At 41.0% G+C, this 18,449-nt stretch overlaps 1 protein-coding gene and 1 long non-coding RNA gene across 6 annotated transcripts; both read right to left on the reverse strand.

Moving 5' to 3' along the window:
• Positions 1–5,649: 5,649 nt before the first annotated feature.
• On the reverse strand, positions 5,650–8,468 carry LOC112432968 (uncharacterized). The gene is made up of 4 exons (XR_013096540.1): positions 8,363–8,468; positions 7,544–7,643; positions 6,404–6,448; positions 5,650–5,845 (listed from the first exon to the last, which is right to left on the reverse strand). It is a non-coding gene; the product is annotated as an uncharacterized LOC112432968 (long non-coding RNA).
• A 3,104-nt stretch (positions 8,469–11,572) lies between these two features.
• Positions 11,573–18,297, reverse strand: LOC112434144 (inositol polyphosphate-4-phosphatase type I A-like). 5 transcript variants are annotated; one of them, XR_013096533.1, is made up of 5 exons: positions 17,998–18,297; positions 15,637–17,625; positions 15,102–15,285; positions 14,826–15,036; positions 11,573–13,778 (listed from the first exon to the last, which is right to left on the reverse strand). XR_013096533.1 is itself a non-coding variant. In XM_076881584.1 (5 exons), exons 1-4 carry the CDS (start codon positions 18,118–18,120, stop codon positions 14,983–14,985), a joined length of 447 nt encoding a protein of 148 aa, XP_076737699.1. In that variant the 5' UTR covers positions 18,121–18,122; the 3' UTR covers positions 11,573–13,778; positions 14,826–14,982. The 5 variants fall into 5 exon arrangements, 3 of the variants coding, with proteins under 3 accessions (XP_076737699.1, XP_076737697.1, XP_076737698.1); XM_076881584.1 differs by having other exon boundaries at positions 17,540–17,625; positions 17,998–18,122; XR_013096532.1 differs by having other exon boundaries at positions 15,637–18,052.
• Positions 18,298–18,449: the final 152 nt, after the last annotated feature.

Below are 18,449 nucleotides of genomic sequence, written 5' to 3' on the forward strand. Positions count from 1 at the left end.
TGCTAATAAAATGTTTCCTGTATCCTTACCTGGAATCAGAATCATCAGCATCAGAGATAAAAACATTTGAATCCATCTGAATTCATCCATCGTGCTTCTCTGCCTCACGTCTTTCTTGTTGTCGATCTCAACCGTCACAGTCTCTGAACTGATGACTCTTTTTACTTCCTGTCATTAGTCAGATCTCACTTCCTCACTGCAACTTTAGTCATTTGTAGTTCTTTCTTCTTGTTGGTATTGAGTATGTGAGCTTTCTCTGAAATTGATGAATACATTTAAATATTAAACAAAGATGACACAAATAAACACAAAATGCAATTCCTAAATGAAGTTGTTTATTATTAAGAGGGGAAAAACCTATATGGCCCTGTGTTAGACCAAGTTAAATGTGCGACAGTGTCAAAGTGCTATAGACAAGGGTGCAGGGATCAGGTCTCCAGGGAATCTGCAGGGAAAAGCAGGGGGAACACACTCACTCTCCTTCTGTCTCTCTTGGCATCTCACCAGTCTCTCACTCCTCTCTCGTACCAGAATTTCTGTAAGGAACAAGGGCAGGTCCAGGGTGTCTGTACACAGGGAAACGACGTGTTAGCACAAGATTCAAAATCCAAGAGAACTAGATTACTAGTGTCCTAGCCAGGACTTCACTAACATGAGTCAAGCAACAATCCAGCAAAGAGCAGTCTAACTTCTTCCCATAAGTAGAGGCCGGTTAATGAGACGCAGGTGTTCACCATCTCCCAGGTATGTAGGCCAAAGGCGGGAGCCCACAATGGCCTCTGCCCAGGCGATAGAGGGAGAGAAAAACAATACCAAAGCCCACTTGTAGCAGAATATTTCTCAGGCAGACGGTGACACTATAGTTTTTAAACATAACAAAAATCAGACGACGACTGGTTTGATTTAACTGTGGTGATGTTTAGATTGCTCGAGTTGAAAAACGTGTTGCCGTCCAGTTTGTGTGAAGTCAGCATTACAAAGCAAATGCAACAACCTATTAACAAAAAGTCCTTATATTTACTGTGATAGTTGACCTGCTGCACTCTTGGTCTTAAAGCAAATTAGTGTTGTTTTAAGCTTTAGAAAATGAGAAACAGTAATGTTAAATATATATGTATCACAATGGAGTGGACTTTGAGAGATAGTTTTATCTACTCTGCAGCATAAGCTGAAAAACCAAGGCAGGATCCATGAAGCTGAAACACGTCAGCAGAAGGAGGAAAAGGTGGTGAGGCAGGAAAAAGAGACTAAGAAGGTACCTCAGGCCACCAGGGTGGAGAGAGACTCACGGTTGAATTATGAGGTACAGTAAAGTAAGCCTGAAAAGACAGGAGTGCTTCAGCTCGCTGTGTCGTTGTCAAAGAATGACAAAGAAAGAATCTAGTTGTCGTCCTGCAGAGGCAGCCCTCTCCGCCCATCCCAACCTTGCAGAAAAAGCTGGCAAATCTTGCGCCATCTAGGCCCTCCTCTGTTTTTAGCCAGCGCTCGTCTAGAACTCTGAGTAACTCATTGCAAAGACTGCAAATTTTTTCACATTTTGCCCTGTATGACAACTCTATAAATAAATAAAAATGCATTCACAGAATTGCTCAGTGTCAGCACCAAACCACCCACCACCCAATGAAATTCCCAGCCAGCAGGGTAAGATTTGTGCAAATTATAAACCTTTATTTTCCTGATCCCTGCCCTGCCTTCAGTCCCCTGTCGTGCTTCAGATGATCAACAGGAAGTGTTCAGTTTGCTGTCAGCCTTACGTTGGTGTCTGAGGAAAGAGCGGTGACAACTGGAGGTTCAGATGGGTTGCACAGATTCACACGAGACCCACTACAATCTGGTAAACAGGTATTGCAGTCAGGCACCACTGAACAGCAGGGTAATGTGTGCAGGAATAAGATGCCAGAACAACAGGGATTTCTATCTTTTGTGCCAGGCTTAGAATCAGTCATTTAGAGATGCTGCTATGTTGAATTTAACCCAGTTAACCCCCAGATGTGGTGAGGCAAAGACACGATACTAACTCTGGGCTGTTAACGTGTGATCTTAATTTGATATTCGTAGTGAAGAATGTATTCAGTACAATGTTTTACAAGACATTTATTCATCTGTGCTTGTATTCAAGTTTACAGCAAATCATCTGAGAAATGCCTTTGAACTGGTGCCTGTTTCTGGGCTTTTCTTTTGTCACAAACTGCTCACAAAGAAGGACGAATGCTTTAGGAAACAAAAGCTTTGGAATGTATTCTGCAAGTACAGGTCAAACGTAATAGCCTCATTGTTTTATAGCAATGCTGAATTAACTTATGTCACTGCAGGACAGTGCAGCCAGTGGGGCTGATTGTTATAGTCACTGTGCACGACAAGAAAGCATTTGACATGGTGAACTGCTGCCACGGTTTTAGAGAGACGTCTGTTTGTAATTAGAAGTAGTTGTTCTGTTTAATTTGGGGTTTTTCTCCTTTGCTTCTTCGTAGAAGACGACCAATCTGCACATCGAGAAGCTGTCCTGTCTTCAGCTAGGAGTCCTTCTCCAGCTGCTGCACATGCTAACAGGCAAAACATCAGGGAGTAATACAAGCTTTTAATGCTTATGTGAACCACAGGCGTGCTTATAATGTATCAACCTGCAGTGAGACTGTAAAAGCAAAATCTTTCTTGATTTAATTTTCATTGCACAAATAATAACAGATTCAGGAATGTATTCAAGGAAGAGACTGGCAAAGAAAGAGTGGGATAGTCAGGGAGCTGAAGGAAGGAGTACTAAAAGGCTAGGTGCACAGCAAAGAGAGAGGTGTCACTGGCACAGGAAAAGGCTTGTAGTGAGTTGTATGTGAGGCTGGACACTAAGGAGAAAATGATTTTTAATGAATGGCAAGGCACATAAATTGTGCTGGAAGAGAGTAACCAAGTATAGAGATGGAAATGTGCTAATGTGAAGAAAGTGTGTTGAGAAGGGAGAAGGAGTACTTTGGACAAAAATTGAATTAGAGAAGGAAGTGAGGCAACTCTGAAGAGGATGGAGACGGGAGGCATAGAGAGGGTAGGAGTGAAGGCTATGATAAGGTGCGAAGAGAGTAACTGTGGTGCTGCATAAGAAAGTCCTGAGGGGCAGAGAAGTATGTGATGGGTTGAGATTACATCAGAGAGAGGCTCTGAGCCCCTTCTTGTTTGCACTGGTGATGGAGAGGCTGACAGATGAGATCAGGCAAGAGTCTCCGTGGATGATGTTTTCAGACAACCACAGAAAGGATTTGTGGATGTAGTGAAGGTGGACATGCAGGGGGTTGGTGTGACTGAGGAGGATGCTAGAAATAGAGAGATGGAGGCGGATGATCCACTGTAGCGACCTCTAAAGGGAGCAGCCGAAAGAAGAAGAAGCACAAATAATTCTAATCATGCTTTTCTTTTATTCTCAGTACTAAGCTATGTAAAGGAAGTCAAGGTTGTTTCCTCCTACAATCACTTTGGTCATGCTGTTCTTACAAGTGTGGAGGTGCCAGATGGTTTAGACTTGTTTAGATTGGTGCTCTGTCTCCCTTTATCCAAACTAACTTTGATGAGGTTTTTTATCTTCACTAAACACTTTTTTGCTTTGTGTTTATTATTGTGCTACTGCAAGTATTTCATATATTAGTCAGTTGATTGTTACTGTAGGGCAGCTCTAGGACAATCCCTGATGTGATGTAGCTTGCTTTTATCCAGCAGATACGACATCTCATGAGGAGGTTCGAACCCTGTACCCTGACCCTCCTGCTGACGCACAAAGTCTGGACATCCAGCAGCAGGCCCTTCTACGTGAACAACAGCACAACAGTTTCTATTTCTTTTAATATTGGAAGTCAGTTATTCATTAATGAATACAAATGGTGACTGAAGTTATTTAGACAGGACATTAAACAATAAACTTCCAATAAATTATGAACAATGTGTGACTGAATGTGTTCAGTGAAAGACTTTGAAAATATCGCAGCATAAAACCAGTGTAAAAGTACTCAGACTACTTTTGGGGGTATTTATTTGATGATGCAACCAGAAAATGTGCAGGTTGTGAGTTTAACATTTTCAACACTGGAGAAGAAGTACATGTACACAGACTAGCTAATGACAAACATTTTTTTTAAATTAACCTTTATTTAAACAGGTTGTTCATTTTTCTGAGCTTATCTGGTGTCCAGTTTCGGTGGCAGTAGCATAAGCAGAGAAGACCCAGACCTTACTCTCCCGAGCCAGCTCCTCCATTATTTGGGGGACACTGAGGCATTCTCTGCTGAGTGCTGTGATCTCCCCAACATGTCCTGGGTGTGTCCTGTCTGTCCTGGTGGGACATGCCTGGAACATCTCACCCAGGAGGCGTTCAAGAGGCACCCTTGTCAGATGCCTGAACCTCCTCAACTGGCTCGTTTAGATGTAGAGGAGTAGCAGTTAACTCGGAATGAGACAGACAGCACCTACTGCTGGGGTGGGCCTACAGGAGGGAGAGCTCATGTCGTCTCTTCAGGACACATCACTGGACCCCAAGAAGCTCTCCCCGGAGCTCCCTTTGGCTGCTGGGGTCGGCATACGTTCAACTTTAAAATCACTCTTGGTTCTTGGCTAGCTTTGTGTTAGCATCCTTTGTGTACTGATGCTTGCAAGAAGCTAAAGTTGCTTTGGCAGAATTTTCTTTCTCATATATGCACACATAAGGAGAGAGATGTTTTATAAGCTTTAGTCATCACCGTGCACTTTTCCTGATTCACACAAAATACAGCAATCTGGCACCTTCCCACAGGGTCTTGCACGAGTATTAAACATGTTCATTTGTGCTTTGGACTGTCACCAGATTTCTTCTAGAAGTTTCTTGCCAGTCAGCAACTATCTTGGCAACACCACTTGAGTTTGTGTGTTGCATGCTAACATCCTTATCATATGTGTAATAATACTAAAGCTTCATCTTATGCACACACAAAAAACAAATATGGCTCCTTCGTGCAGGGTTTTCTGGTATGTTCATTTATGCTTCCCAATTTAAAAAAAAAAAAAAAGACAAAGCAAAGTTCTTGCTTCTCAGCCACTGCGGCCACATCCTCACCGTTTTTTAGGCAGTTATATAAACATACTGTGAGCGAGTCATAAGCTTAAATACAATAGTTGAAGGAACAAAAACTTAATGTTTAAAAATACCAGTCAAATCTGATTAAAGTAAATAAATAATAAGTATACAATGTAGTTTTAAGACTTCTCAATGTTTCGTAACATTAATGTTCTATGAACTCGTGAGTCCAGAAATCTGAATGTCATGAAAAGTATTTATTATTCGTGTATTATTATTTTACAATACAAGGTTGTTTTTTTCCTGATACTTCATGCAAACCACATTTCTCCAGGCCTGTCCTAATCAGCTTACTCAGTATCACTAGATCCAATGCTGCTCCTCCAGCAGAGCACACAGTAGGAGAGACCAGAGATGCCATGGCTTAGTTAGGAGACTGTTTGCTTCAAGGCCACTAGAGGGTGCTGCCATAAAACTACAATAAATGAATTGACCTTTTGACCTGCTCACACTCTTTTATGCAAAACCCTGCTGATGACACACACACACACACACACACACACACACAGATTCTAGGTCTGACCAACCGTCTCCACCGTGGGCAAAAAGATGACAGTCAATAAAATTCTAAAATTTTATTTATAAACACAATGAATAGTAGTTAAAAGTCCAGTGTCCCATTTAGGTACAAAGTAAAAACACACAGTCCAAGGCCAGAGCCAGCTATGCCACAAAGCCAGTTGCACTCCACACGTTGTTCACTTCAACAGGGGTAGCAATTGTCCTCTGAGACCCACCACCCTGTAAGTAGAAAGCCTGCACAGAGCGACAAAATAAGACAATTCACTATATAATTCACAGCCCATCCATCCCAAACATATCAGATCATTAGAGGTTTTGTCACATTACATACCTGCACTGAGAGACAAAATAACACAGCAGTGTTTGTAATGTGGGCTATAAGTAGACTAGCATATCAGTGCAATCAATTACACCTGCCTCCAATTAGTCCAGCCCTTTTACAGTCATTGACTGGGTGAGAAAACACGAGCAAATCAACCCAAGAGACAAGCAGGAAGACTCTCTGAAGGCTCCTGTGGCTGCACAGGCAGTCTTACAATTACGAGGTTGGAGAGTTGTTGTTTCAAAATGTTCACACTGATTTCACATGCTCATTAACTCACAACCAGCTGACCATATATATTTCTGCTGCTGAGCTGCTTTTTGATGGAGATTTTCTGAATTTATTTTGCTACCATAAGAGCAGACTCCATGCTGAAAGCATGTGCACTGTCACTTGCAATGAGTGGCACTAATGACGCTAAATTTAATTACAGGTCATGGACAGCCTTCATAAATGCTCATATTACTCACCCACACTGAATTCCAGCACAGGTTCATCTGGGTCCTGACTATTTCCTGCAAAGTAACACAAACGTCATCAGAACATTAAGTCAGAGAAACAACATTTGGAGCTTTTGTACATGATAAATTATACTGCAGTAGTAAAACAAAGTCAAGCAGCAGTACATTTATTAAAATCACCTTCAGCTGTAATATTTAAACTGATTTAGTGTCAATTTAGATTATGTTTAGATTAAAATGAAACTAGTACCCTTGTAATGTCTTTTTAAATTAGAGGTAAATATTTGTATATTTTTTACATAATATAATTATATTTACTGGATTTTCTCTCTATTGTAGTTTAGTATTATAGTTATTACTTGTTTTTTATTGACTTGTCTTGTTTTTACAATGATTTGCTCTGAATGCAGCCTTTAAAGAAAAGACTATCTGTTCAGTAACTATCCATCAGACTGGGTCCATGTTACCAGCCAAATGGGTAATAATTAAAGTAAGTTTTGAATTACGTATATTTGGGTGTTTAGGTGACACTTTTGCAAAAAATATATATATAATTAGGTTTAAAAGAACTAAACATGTATGTATTTAAAAACAATAAGTGTGTTAGAATTACTACAGCAACAGCTTGTAGCTCACTGTACTATTTTTGAGCACAACTTTGGTGCTTTTGCCTCATTTTTAAATCAGTGATCCCAGTAGCACAGTCTAAGCAGAGACCTCAGTGCTTGGCAAACAATCAATAGAATCAATATAATTATTAAAAAGAAACAAAATAAATGCCAACCATATAAAAAAAAACATAAACTTAAGGAAAAAACTAAACTTGATTTTGTGTCTTTAGGCTATTGTTAACAGCAAGCATGAGGTTAGTGCATATGTATTATTATTGGAAAGATTACTGCAAAGAAAAAAAGGTTGAACCAGGAGGGGGCGATATTGCTCTTCTTACCATGAGTTACATGCAGGCTATTACTTACCATGTCACTCACATTTATTTCACAAAACAGCTGAACCCACTTAATTCGATTTAATTGTATTTATGCAGAGCTGAATCACAACAACAGTCTCCTCGAGGTGGTATAGATTGTAAGGTAGAAAGTCTACAATTAAAAAGAAAAAACCTCAATACAGTGGGAAGGAACAACTCACTTTTAACAGGAAGCACCCTCTGGCAGAACCACGGTCAGGGAGGGGCAGCCCGCTGCGACCCTTTGGGGATGAGGAGACGAAAAAGGGGACAAAAGACACACTGTGGACGAGAGCCAGAGATGAACAAGAACTAATTATTGAATGCAGAGAGGTGTATAAACACATGGTGGGAATCCCCCAGCAGGGTAGTCCCAGGGTAACTAAGGGAGGATTCATGGTCACCTGATTCAGCCCTAGCTATATGCGTTGGCAAAAAGGTAACTTTGAAACTTAATCTTAAAAGTAGAGATAGTGTCCGTCTCCTGCATTCAAACTGGGAGCTGGTTCCACAGAAGGATGATCCCCTTCTACTTCTAAATATCCTAAAAACCACAAGGAAGCCCACAGTCTGAGAGCAAACTATCAAACTACGAGGTCTTTAAAATAAGATGATTATTCAAGACCTCATGTGTGATGGGAAGGATTCTAAATTTGATGCTGGACCCACAAATCATAAAAGAGAAACACTAACTCACACACACCAGAAAGTGCCAAGAATTATAATTATATGTAATTTAGTTTTGCGTTCCTTTATAATGCTTTCAACTATACAAATAAGACACTTCATGGGGGCGCCTGAGCCTTGTAGACACAACAAATACTGAACAAACCTCATGCGCCTTGTTGTTGACAAAACGATAAAAATGAATGTGTACTTCTGTCTTATTTAGGTCATTTTTGTAGTTTTTGTAGACAGACTACTGTAATTTCTCAATAAAATGTCGCTTATTATCGCTCACTCTCAAGAACAAAAACGTGAGTAATTTCCCAGTAGCTCACCATATTTGGGATCTTCTAACATCCACACTTCATGTTTAAACGGTGGTGCGGAGGCGGTGTACCGTCGCAGGCCGGATGTAGCATTCAGCGCGGTGTGCCTTTTTTTTTCAGTTGCTAAGCAACAGATTTGTCCCGCCCCTTTCGTTATGACGAGCCGGGCCAGTCCTTTGACTGGTGACGTTTCTTTGTAACGTCACCTGACGTTACAAAGAAACCTTAAACCGACCTTATATATAGACCTGGCTGTTCAGTTGAAACGCATTCACACAGCGGGACAGCAGCGCTTTAAACGTTCAAACACGGAGTTTAACACAAAACAACATTTTAGACATAAAAAACAAAAAAGTGAAATGGCAAGCTCGAACTGTAACACAATGACAAATGATGAAACAGTTCAGACCAATGGGGATAATTCTACAGTATATGCTTTGGTATCCCTCTTGGATAACTTGGTCAGTAGTTTTTCGAACAAGCAGTTAAAAGCACTTACCTCAGGCTATCCGGATTGCGTCACCGCTAAGCGGCTTGTAGGTTTTGTAGAGGACGTAATGGACCTGTGTGAACAGTCACTAGCAGTATCACCACTGAGGTCTTCCCAGAACTCCCCTGTACATGAAAACTGTTCTGTCCACACCACTACTGGCAAAACGGTTTTGTCACGTGTGAAATTTTTGGACGATTCTGCTGAGCAGGAGTTTGATACAGCACAGAATATAGATGCTAACAGCCAAGAAACAGCTAACACAGAAGAAAGCTGTCAAAATGCTGACCAACACAGTGCTGCAAAAACAGAAAACAATCCAATTCCAGATCCCCAGCAGCAGAAATCCTGTGTTGAACATGAAGCCAGCATCCCACCGTTAACAAACGTAAGTCAAACGGAGTCATATAAAAAGATACAGCATCACAGATCTTCTGTAGACTGTGAGCCACCTGAAAAAACAGACTTTGAAAGATGGTTAGAGACATTAATTCAGGCTGTGCTTTCAAAGCTTGGTAAACTTTTAAAGTGCCCTCATTCTCACCAAAAACGTTTGTTGGATCTACTCTTGGACAAATTCAAGGGGATGGATTTGCATTTAGACCGAAAAGTGCAGAATTATTTTGACTGCATTGCTAATGCGATTTTCACTGATATTTGTGACAAATTACATAAATTGTCACTAATATCATTGGAAATGGGGAGGAGTGGGGAGGAGGATTCAATGAATTTAATGGAACAACCAATATTTAATATCATAACTACTTCAGTATTCCAAGAACACCTGTTGGCAGTAACAGTTACTGATAGACTGGAATCATATGAAAAGAAAGAAAGATGCAGATTTTCAGTGGAAATCTTTGTGGAAGGACTGATTTCCCAGGTTGCAAAAAAATCAGGCACAGTCTTCAGCATTGAAAGTGCTGAAGCTATCTCCAACCGGCTTACCATAAAAATCTGGACTGAAATCAGGGCCGGATACGACAAAATCCCACCAGAGAAGTTCAAGAAACTCAGCGAGAGGGTTTTCAAATCCCTCTGTAAAAGATGGAAGCATGCATCTTTGGTGACATTCTGGCAATTAAACTTCCAAAATCTTGATGAAGATATTGTTAAAACTTTCAAAAGAAAGATATTCACAGAACCAAGTTGCATATCTAAGTGCTTCTCATCGGTGCGGGCATTTTTTGGGAGGTGTAAGGGAAGAAACAAAGTTTCCACTTTATAGTGACATCGTGATATCAACAGCAAAATATTTTCTAAAACTCACTGGACACTTTAAATGAGCTAGTTTTACATTTAGATCAGATCAAGTCATTTTTGAAATCCCCAGGAATGGTCGCGGCAGATGGCCACCCCGCCCTGAGCCTGGTTCTGTCGAAGGTTTCTTCCTCTTAAAAGGGAGTTTTTCCTTCCCACTGTCGCCTCGTGCTTGCTCAGAGGGGTTTGTTCTTTTGGGGTTTTCTTTTTAATACTGTAAGTTGTTACCTTACAGTGTGAAGCACCTTGAAAACACCATTGTTTCCTTTGGAGCTATACAGATTGAAGTGACTTGCACTGATAACATAACTAAGCTGGAACTTTAATTTAACATCAATAAAATTATAAAAATATTACATCTTGATTTCTGCTTGTTTTCATTGTCTGTGACTTAATGAATACAAATGTGTAATTTAACAGATTTTTTCTTTATGTTAGTCTGACCGGTGATTCCACGTTGGCCTTAGGTGTTGGCGCGGATACGCTGCAGCCCCTGAGCCATTAATGGCCCAGCACACTACAGTAAAAACAAAACAACAGCCATCTGTCCAACTAGGAAAGGAAAATAATAAACTGCCTCCTTGGAGGCAACCTGACTCAAAACAGTTGCAGTCCAACTCAGACCGACTGCAATCACTCTCAGGCAGATTGATGAAGATCTGCAAATAACTGTTGTCTAATTTATAAACGCAGACAGATTGCCAACACGTCTGTTCACAATAGAGGACTGTACTTACATGGTTGCAAACTGGTTGTTATCTTGCTTATATGAAAACATTGCTTTGGAGCAATGAAACTCAAACACATTCATTTTTAAAATGCTTCAAAATGAAATTTTGAAGCATTTGGCTTTATGCTTTGAAAGTGCCGTTGTGAGTGGGAGTGTGAAATCCTTACTTGATGTGTTCCCTTTGCCTTTACTGTTTTCAGTTTTATCAGTTTTCAGTTTTATTTGTCATATGCAAGTTAGCACAGGGTCAACATTGCAATGAAATGTGTTTGACGAGCAGCAGTCACTCAGCAGCATGGTACAGTAGAAGAAAATATAATAAAATATAATAAAATAAAATAAAAAATAGAAAAATAGTAAAGAGCAAAATATTAGAAAGACGTGGTAAAAGAGAAAAGATGACTAAATATATATATATATGTATCTATAAATATATGTACACTAGTGATTAAATAAGAAAATCTTGAAAAGAAATATGACGGGAGGTCAGATGGGATATTGCACAGGAATGAGCAGCAGAAAATTACAGTATTACTCAGACTTTTAATAGTCATATTGTCAGTTTTGGCCGACGGTCATGGGTCACTTCCACTAAAATAGCACGAGACTGGAGTAAAATGTACTTTATTAATGAGAACACATGGTGATACAGCAAAGAATCCAACCCTTCTGAAAAGCAAATGGCTTCCTGTTATACTCTACCTGATTCAGGTGAGCATCTGGAATAGACAAAGTCTGGGGGTCAGCAAACCAAAGGGAAACAAAACCCTCCCCATAAGAAAACCACTACAATATAACCAACACGTTCTCACTCCCAAAGCGTAACATTTTACGCTAGGTGACAAATCGTCACCATATTACGTTTTCGGCTACCCACCACGTTCCTGAATGACGACCTCGGAAAAAAGAGGAAATATGAGAACTGTCTGGACTGAATCTACACATGTTTGCTCTTTTTCTTCAAATCGCTTAGAAACACGCTATTTAACATCATTAAAGTCCTGGTTAAGGTCAGGAATAAGGTTATGGTCAGGGCTAGGGATAAGGTTAGGTTTAGGGCTGGAATACAGGGCTGGAACGTCTATTACCGCGGGAGCGTCATTGAACTGGATTCCAGCCATAGCCCGCCGCGTACCATAAGAACGCCGAAGGTCTCCTTTCACGTTCCTCAGGAACGCCGCGGGACGTGACAAAACGTCGACATGTTACGCCTCGGGAGTGAGAACGGGCTGATATAACACATCATAGACATATGAAGATTTGTAACAAGTCCTATAAATAACTCCATAACATATAAACGTCAGTCTCTTCTATATACATTAAAACAGCGGTCCCCAACCTTTTTTGCGCCACGGACCGGTTTATGCCCGACAATATTTTCACGGACCGGCCTTTAAGGTGTCACAGATAAATACAACAAAATAAAACTAGTACCGGTACCGGAAAAAAAGAAGATTTATTCATAACACACGTGAAAGACCCAGGAAAACAGAGTTAACGATAAAAACGATAACAAAATAACGATAAAAAACGATAAAAACTCTGAAAACCATACATTTCACACCCGAGCCTCATCTCTCGACCAAACGACGGTCCGTGGCCCGGCGGTTGGGGACCGCTGCATTAAAACACCTTAACCACAGTTAGGTTTCAGCCCTCGCTGACTCAGAACAAAGTAAGACAATCAGAGTTCGATTGGTTTTTGCTTGTGCAGGGGAAGCCTGGTCGGATTCTCAGAGTTGCAAGCTCTACACCCAAACTCAGACAACTCCAACTCCAGCCTCCACTCGCAGCCTTTTATTGAATGAAAACAGTTACACAACCGCCCATTGTAAACCCCATATGTTGTGTGGTAAAAGCTAAGGCACTGTGTGTGTGTGTGTGTGTGTGTGTGTGTGTGTGTGTGTGTGTGTGTGTGTGTGTGTGTGTGTGTGTGTGAGTGAGAGAGAGTGTATGTGTGTCTGTATACGTGACTTCCTGCTTACAAACGTTTTAACTGCATCTCTAGTCATAAAAGGGTCATCTCCCCTCAACCTCGTATATGGCTTAACCTCTAACAGTCCACCATTTACATGGTGAGCCCATAAAGGGCAGGAAGTGAACATTCCTTACCAAATAAGGAAACCAGAATCTTATATAGATTGTGCCTGCAGTTGAAAACTATAGCTAGTAACATCCCCAACATCCTACATGTGGGGGAGGAACAGAAAATATCTGAACATACAGTTCAAGACAAGGTCCAAGCACAATAATGACAACTTTTAACAAAATCACTCCAACACACACTCCCCTAGCCTGGCACATTGGTTTTCTCCAGGAGCTCATAAGCAGGTGATTGAGCTGCTTTTACTCTTTACAAAGTGAGTACTGTTAACACTTCTCTTTTTACATATACAACTAATTTAGGTTACAGACAAATGATTAAATGTGAACAGCTCTAACACAGGTTCTTTTCCTGACACAGGTAGGATGGCCAGTCCCCCTGTCTCTTCACCTTTAACGAGTCACTTAAATAACAACCCAAAAAGCCTAATAAAGAATCACAATCAACCAGTGTGTGTTTTTCTTCATTACGGTTTTTAAATACAAATCAGTCAGTCAATTAATAAAAATACAAGTAAGGGTAATGGAACCCCTGGTCTCCATTACACACATAAATACCATAAAGACACTAAGTCGTAGAGCTCTGAACTCCTTGCTTCTATGATATTTACACTTCTTCTTGGCCTTCTCCTTCACTCTGAGTCACTCCAGGATAAACGCATCAGCTCAGACATACAATAATTAAAATATGTGTAGGTGACCGTTTGGCAGAAGACGATGTCGAGGCGGTACTGCAGTGACACGTCCGTGGCTATCGTCGGGGCGGTGTCCTGCATCAGAAGGAAGTCAATAGACTTCTTGGCTTTGTTGCTCATCATGGCGCTGTAGTCTGTGGGCGTGGCCTGCAAAAAGTGTAAATAAACCATCAGAGACCAAACACAAATATGCCTTCCAACCACTAGTTTAGACAACATCTTGCAAAGAGTGTGTATTTCAGAGTGCAGTTGTTTTTAAATTTGACAGAAACAGAAATAAAGACGGAAGAGAAGGACAACAGGGAAAGCAGAAGCACCGACACACTGAAATCTTTTAGGGTCAAGCTCCAGAACTAGCCACAAATCCTGCTGGAAAGAACCTAAAAATACTTAAAAATACTTGCAGAGATCGAATGGAGCCGTTAACTCAAAAGCCTGGTGTCAGGCATGTTCTTTAATAAATAAGAAACGAGCTGATATGTTACAGACCCCAGTCTTTACGTAAAGAAAAAGCTGACATTTAGAGCGGTCTCGCAGCAGATTTTAAAACAGTGACACTGATTTGTGGGGTTTTTGGGCACAAATTTGAACCTTTTTGTTTTATCCATGTCCTTGAACACAGCTCGTGACTTGGGCGCTTTCATATGTACCGATTCATTTAGGTTTGTGCACTGAGGCCAGATTTAGGTATTAAAAACGAGTCAGTCATAACACTTCTTACATTAGTTAAAAAGCTGAGCTTACACTAAACCAACATTTAAATTTCCCCTTGTGGGACTAATAAAGGTATATCATATCATATCATATCATATCATTACTAAAGTATTGCTGCAACATTGTAAAGACAAAGATGACACACAGACCAGACATAAAACACTGAACACTTTTTAAAGACGAGTCATTTAAGAGTATTTTCTCATAGAATAAAGTCGGCTGATATGGTGAAGGAAAAATCTGCTCACGAATCCTCCAACTTCTTAAAAGTAAGGAGTGACCTGAGCTGGAAATCAACATGAGAGGGATGACTCAAGAAGAAGAAGAAGCAACAAGAAAAGAAAAACAGAGTTCAGAGTGTAGTTAAGATATCAAGCTGTATCCACAATGTGTGCCAAGAAACTAAGCTTGTCTGTTGTCATGCTAAAGAAATAAAAAATCTGGAATCAGAAAACAGCCAATAACTGCTGATCAACTCACCCACTCCTCTTCGTGCCAGTCCACGTGCAGTGACGACTGGCTGTTGTGACCGCTGTACTTTGCTCTCAGCGTATCCTGGTCATTGCGGAGCACTACTTGTTCAGACTCAGCGGAAGGAGAAGCTTTGGTTGCGATGTACTCGTACTGCGTTCAGGGCCTAAATAGCTGAAGCTAGCAGCTTGCAGCCGCACACTGCCACCAGCTGACGGGTCTGAAAGGAAGAGGGTATGAATGAAATATGAAGCGTCCCCACGTAACGTCAAACACTTTTAGTACCTTGTCAACCAGACTGGCGAGCGTCCACTCCAGTCCGCTGGCCGATTGGTCTTTGGCAGCTTGAGACAGCCTCTCTGCGTAATAGCTGACCTGAGTCTTCAGCGTGTTGACGTAGGCGATGATCTCTTTGGCTCGGACAGTGTCCTGGGGTATGTGGATGATGACTGAGCTGGAGAGGGCACTACTGCAGGGAACAAAGACACACCGACACATCTGTATCCGAGCTGGGACTGAGGACACTCACCAGCCACTTTATTAGGTACATGTGTTCAAAAGCTTGTGGCAGCAATTTAGTGCATTTAGTCAAATAAAGACAATAGAGTGGCCTGCAGGTGTATATTTTTGTAATGTTTCTGTCTTATGCCTGAAATATGCTTCAGCAGGAAATATACGCTGTAACTGGAAACAACAGCATGATGGACCGGTTTAGTGTTAAGAGGTGTTACATCTGAAGTTAGAACGTAAATTTCCTGCAGAAATCTAAATCAAGCTTCAGAGGTACTGTTCCAAAAATATAGGGAGGGACGTTACCCACCAGATGTAAAAACAAACACTGTCTGCATGCACATGCCTGCTCTCAATGAGCCTAATCGTGGCTTAGAAAAAACAACGAGGAGCCGACTTCGATAAATGCGATACCACTCGCTTCACAAATTCAGACCATCTGTGTACAGTGGCGTGTCTAGAAAATTTTTGTTGGGGGGGCCAGGTAGGGGCACAGATTTGGAGAAGGGTGGCAGATTTAATTGGCAGATAATGTTTTAAAAAAAAATTCTACCAACCCTTAACCATAATTCAATAATCCTATAAACCTAATAACCAAATGCACTTTTAACTCTTATTAGAATGAGATTTTAACCACTACGGTGCAAAGTTTTTAGATACTGCGTTGATAAAGTACAAGAGATACAATCAGTGCTTTGTCAGTGTTTACTCAGCAGTCAAGGACAACAATATTTGCATAGTATTTTTACTGACATATAGTGCACATATGTTTTGGGCAAAAACATTTTTGAATATTAAAATACGAACATTTGTAACAAACAATTGACAAATTAGCCAATGCCAATGCAAAACTTTATCTGCCTGTTAAAAAAAGAAGATAATCTTCTCACAAACTGGTGTTTGATTTTGAAACAGGAAAAAAGTGGGGAAACAACTGAAAAGACTAACATTTGAATGAAACCTGAAAGCAAGTAAATACTTTCTATGCTGCCTTATCGTAAACTTTGGTAATATTGATAAAGAACAACACTGGCTGATGATAAAATACAGTCAGCTGGCATGGTGACACTGCCAGTATTAACCTGCAGGGCTGGACTGGGACAAAAGAATTGGGCATTTTTACTACAGACCGACCCACCAGGTAGTAAAGCCATAAAGACTTTGACTGAAAACAAACCCTGTTGTGACAGTGATGTACAGTCTTGTTGGTATATGTATGATTTCTATACATTTTACGTCAGATAAAAACTTTGGTTGTAAGATTTAGATAATTATTTAATAAAAACTAGGTATTTTAAATGAGAATAAGAAAGAAAAGTATTTCTTTGTGCCCACCTTTCCCTGTTAATGCCCTACCTGGCCCCCTGGCAAAACTTTGCTAGACCCGCCCCTGCACAGTTACCAGCTGTCTGCTACATAAAAAAGGATCCTGGTGTTATTTGTCTCTCAGAAACAGTTCATAACTTCCCTTCAACTCATTCATGTCACCTAAAAGGTAAACCTGTTTCTCCATCACCTGTTCAGCTCTGATGGTTCAGTAAGGACATCTCCTGGTTTCATCTTCATGTTTCCCTCTCACCACATATCTAAACAGACATCATGACCAGCAGCTTTACAGCTGTGGCTCCAGCAAACATCAGCTGATACTAGAAATTAATATTAAATACATTCTAACAACAGCCGATCAAGCTTAAACGTGCTGCTGTTGTTTAGCGCAACATCTGCTGGTTTCCTCTTTCTGGCGCAAAGTGGGCGATAAACAAGAGAGAAAAGCCGATCAGCTGATCATTGATCAGTTTCATGATTGAAGTAGCAACAGGAGAGGGAGGGGGAGAGAATGAGAGAAGAGGCAGCTGTGCAGCATAAAGACAGAATAAATCCAGCTTTGTGTCTTTTTTCCATTCTAGCTAAAGTCCGGGACAAACTGCGTCTCTTCTCAGCTCAATACGAAACGTGTAATATTTTCTCTGAATGAGGGACCATTCCATTTTTTTAAGGAGCCGTTGGCAACTCTACTAACCTTATGAATAAAATAAAGTTCACTATCAGTAACATCATAGCACCCACCCAGCTGTATAAAAACTCCGTCAAACTGGCTAGAACGCAGTATGAGTTATTGCAACTGACAGTAAAAAGTCAGCAACATGAAAATAAACTCCACCTAAACTTGGTTTATATCTGACCCAGATAGACTGCAGGTCATAACTTCTTACCTGAAGTTCAGTTCACCTGACACTCGGACTGGTGGCTGCTTCGGGTCTCTCCTCCTGCCTCCCCTTCCCTCATCCACCTGTTGCCTCTGTGGAAGCCCCGTCATAGTCACCACCAAACAACGGAGTTATTTCTACACATCGACCTGCATCTGGCCAATCCACCACCTCTCATTGTTCATGCCATTACAAAAAAAATAAAAAATAAGTCACTGGGGATATGCCCGGTATGCCCGATGGCCAGTCCAGCTATGTTAACCTGCAACCAAATCTGCAGCTCCATACAGCAATGTTACGACTTAGATTATATCTTATAACGCATAACTCTTATGTTAGCTGCCCTCAGTAGCCTACTGTCTGAAATATTCCACAGCTGCAATAATTCTTTAAGTGTTATTTTTTTCCTTGGTATTCTAATTTCACCGAAGTTTACTAAACTCAACAAACTTGATATTACTTACCGGGACATTTATTCTGTCCTCATTTTCTTTCACCGAAAAATTGTTTCCTGCAGTGCCATCTTTTGCGCTTGGCTCTCCTACCTTTGCTAACGTGATGCGCATAGCGCAGAAGCGATGCTGCATTCACTTACACTCGGATATCTGAGCGTCACCGTGAAAACATAATCGGACATTTGATATTTGATTGAATTTTATTGTTTTGCCTTTGGGGTGGCACCTGGGCTGGCCAGTCTGGTTTGGGGGGTGGCCTGTGCCCCCCCAGGCCACCCCGCTGGACACGCCATTGTTACCGGGGCACGATCACCGGGGACCCGCTTTTCCAGCACACACGCCCGATACCACGTGACAACAAATACGTCATTTCCTGTTGACTAAAAAAAAAAAAAAAAGTACCCTCTCACGGTCCTAGGGACCAAAAAATTGTCCCGCCCGATCAGCGGGCGAAGCCGCTG

The sequence above is a fragment of the Maylandia zebra genome, unplaced genomic scaffold (assembly GCF_041146795.1).
Source record: "Maylandia zebra isolate NMK-2024a unplaced genomic scaffold, Mzebra_GT3a scaffold26, whole genome shotgun sequence".
Lineage (NCBI taxonomy): Eukaryota > Metazoa > Chordata > Actinopteri > Cichliformes > Cichlidae > Maylandia > Maylandia zebra.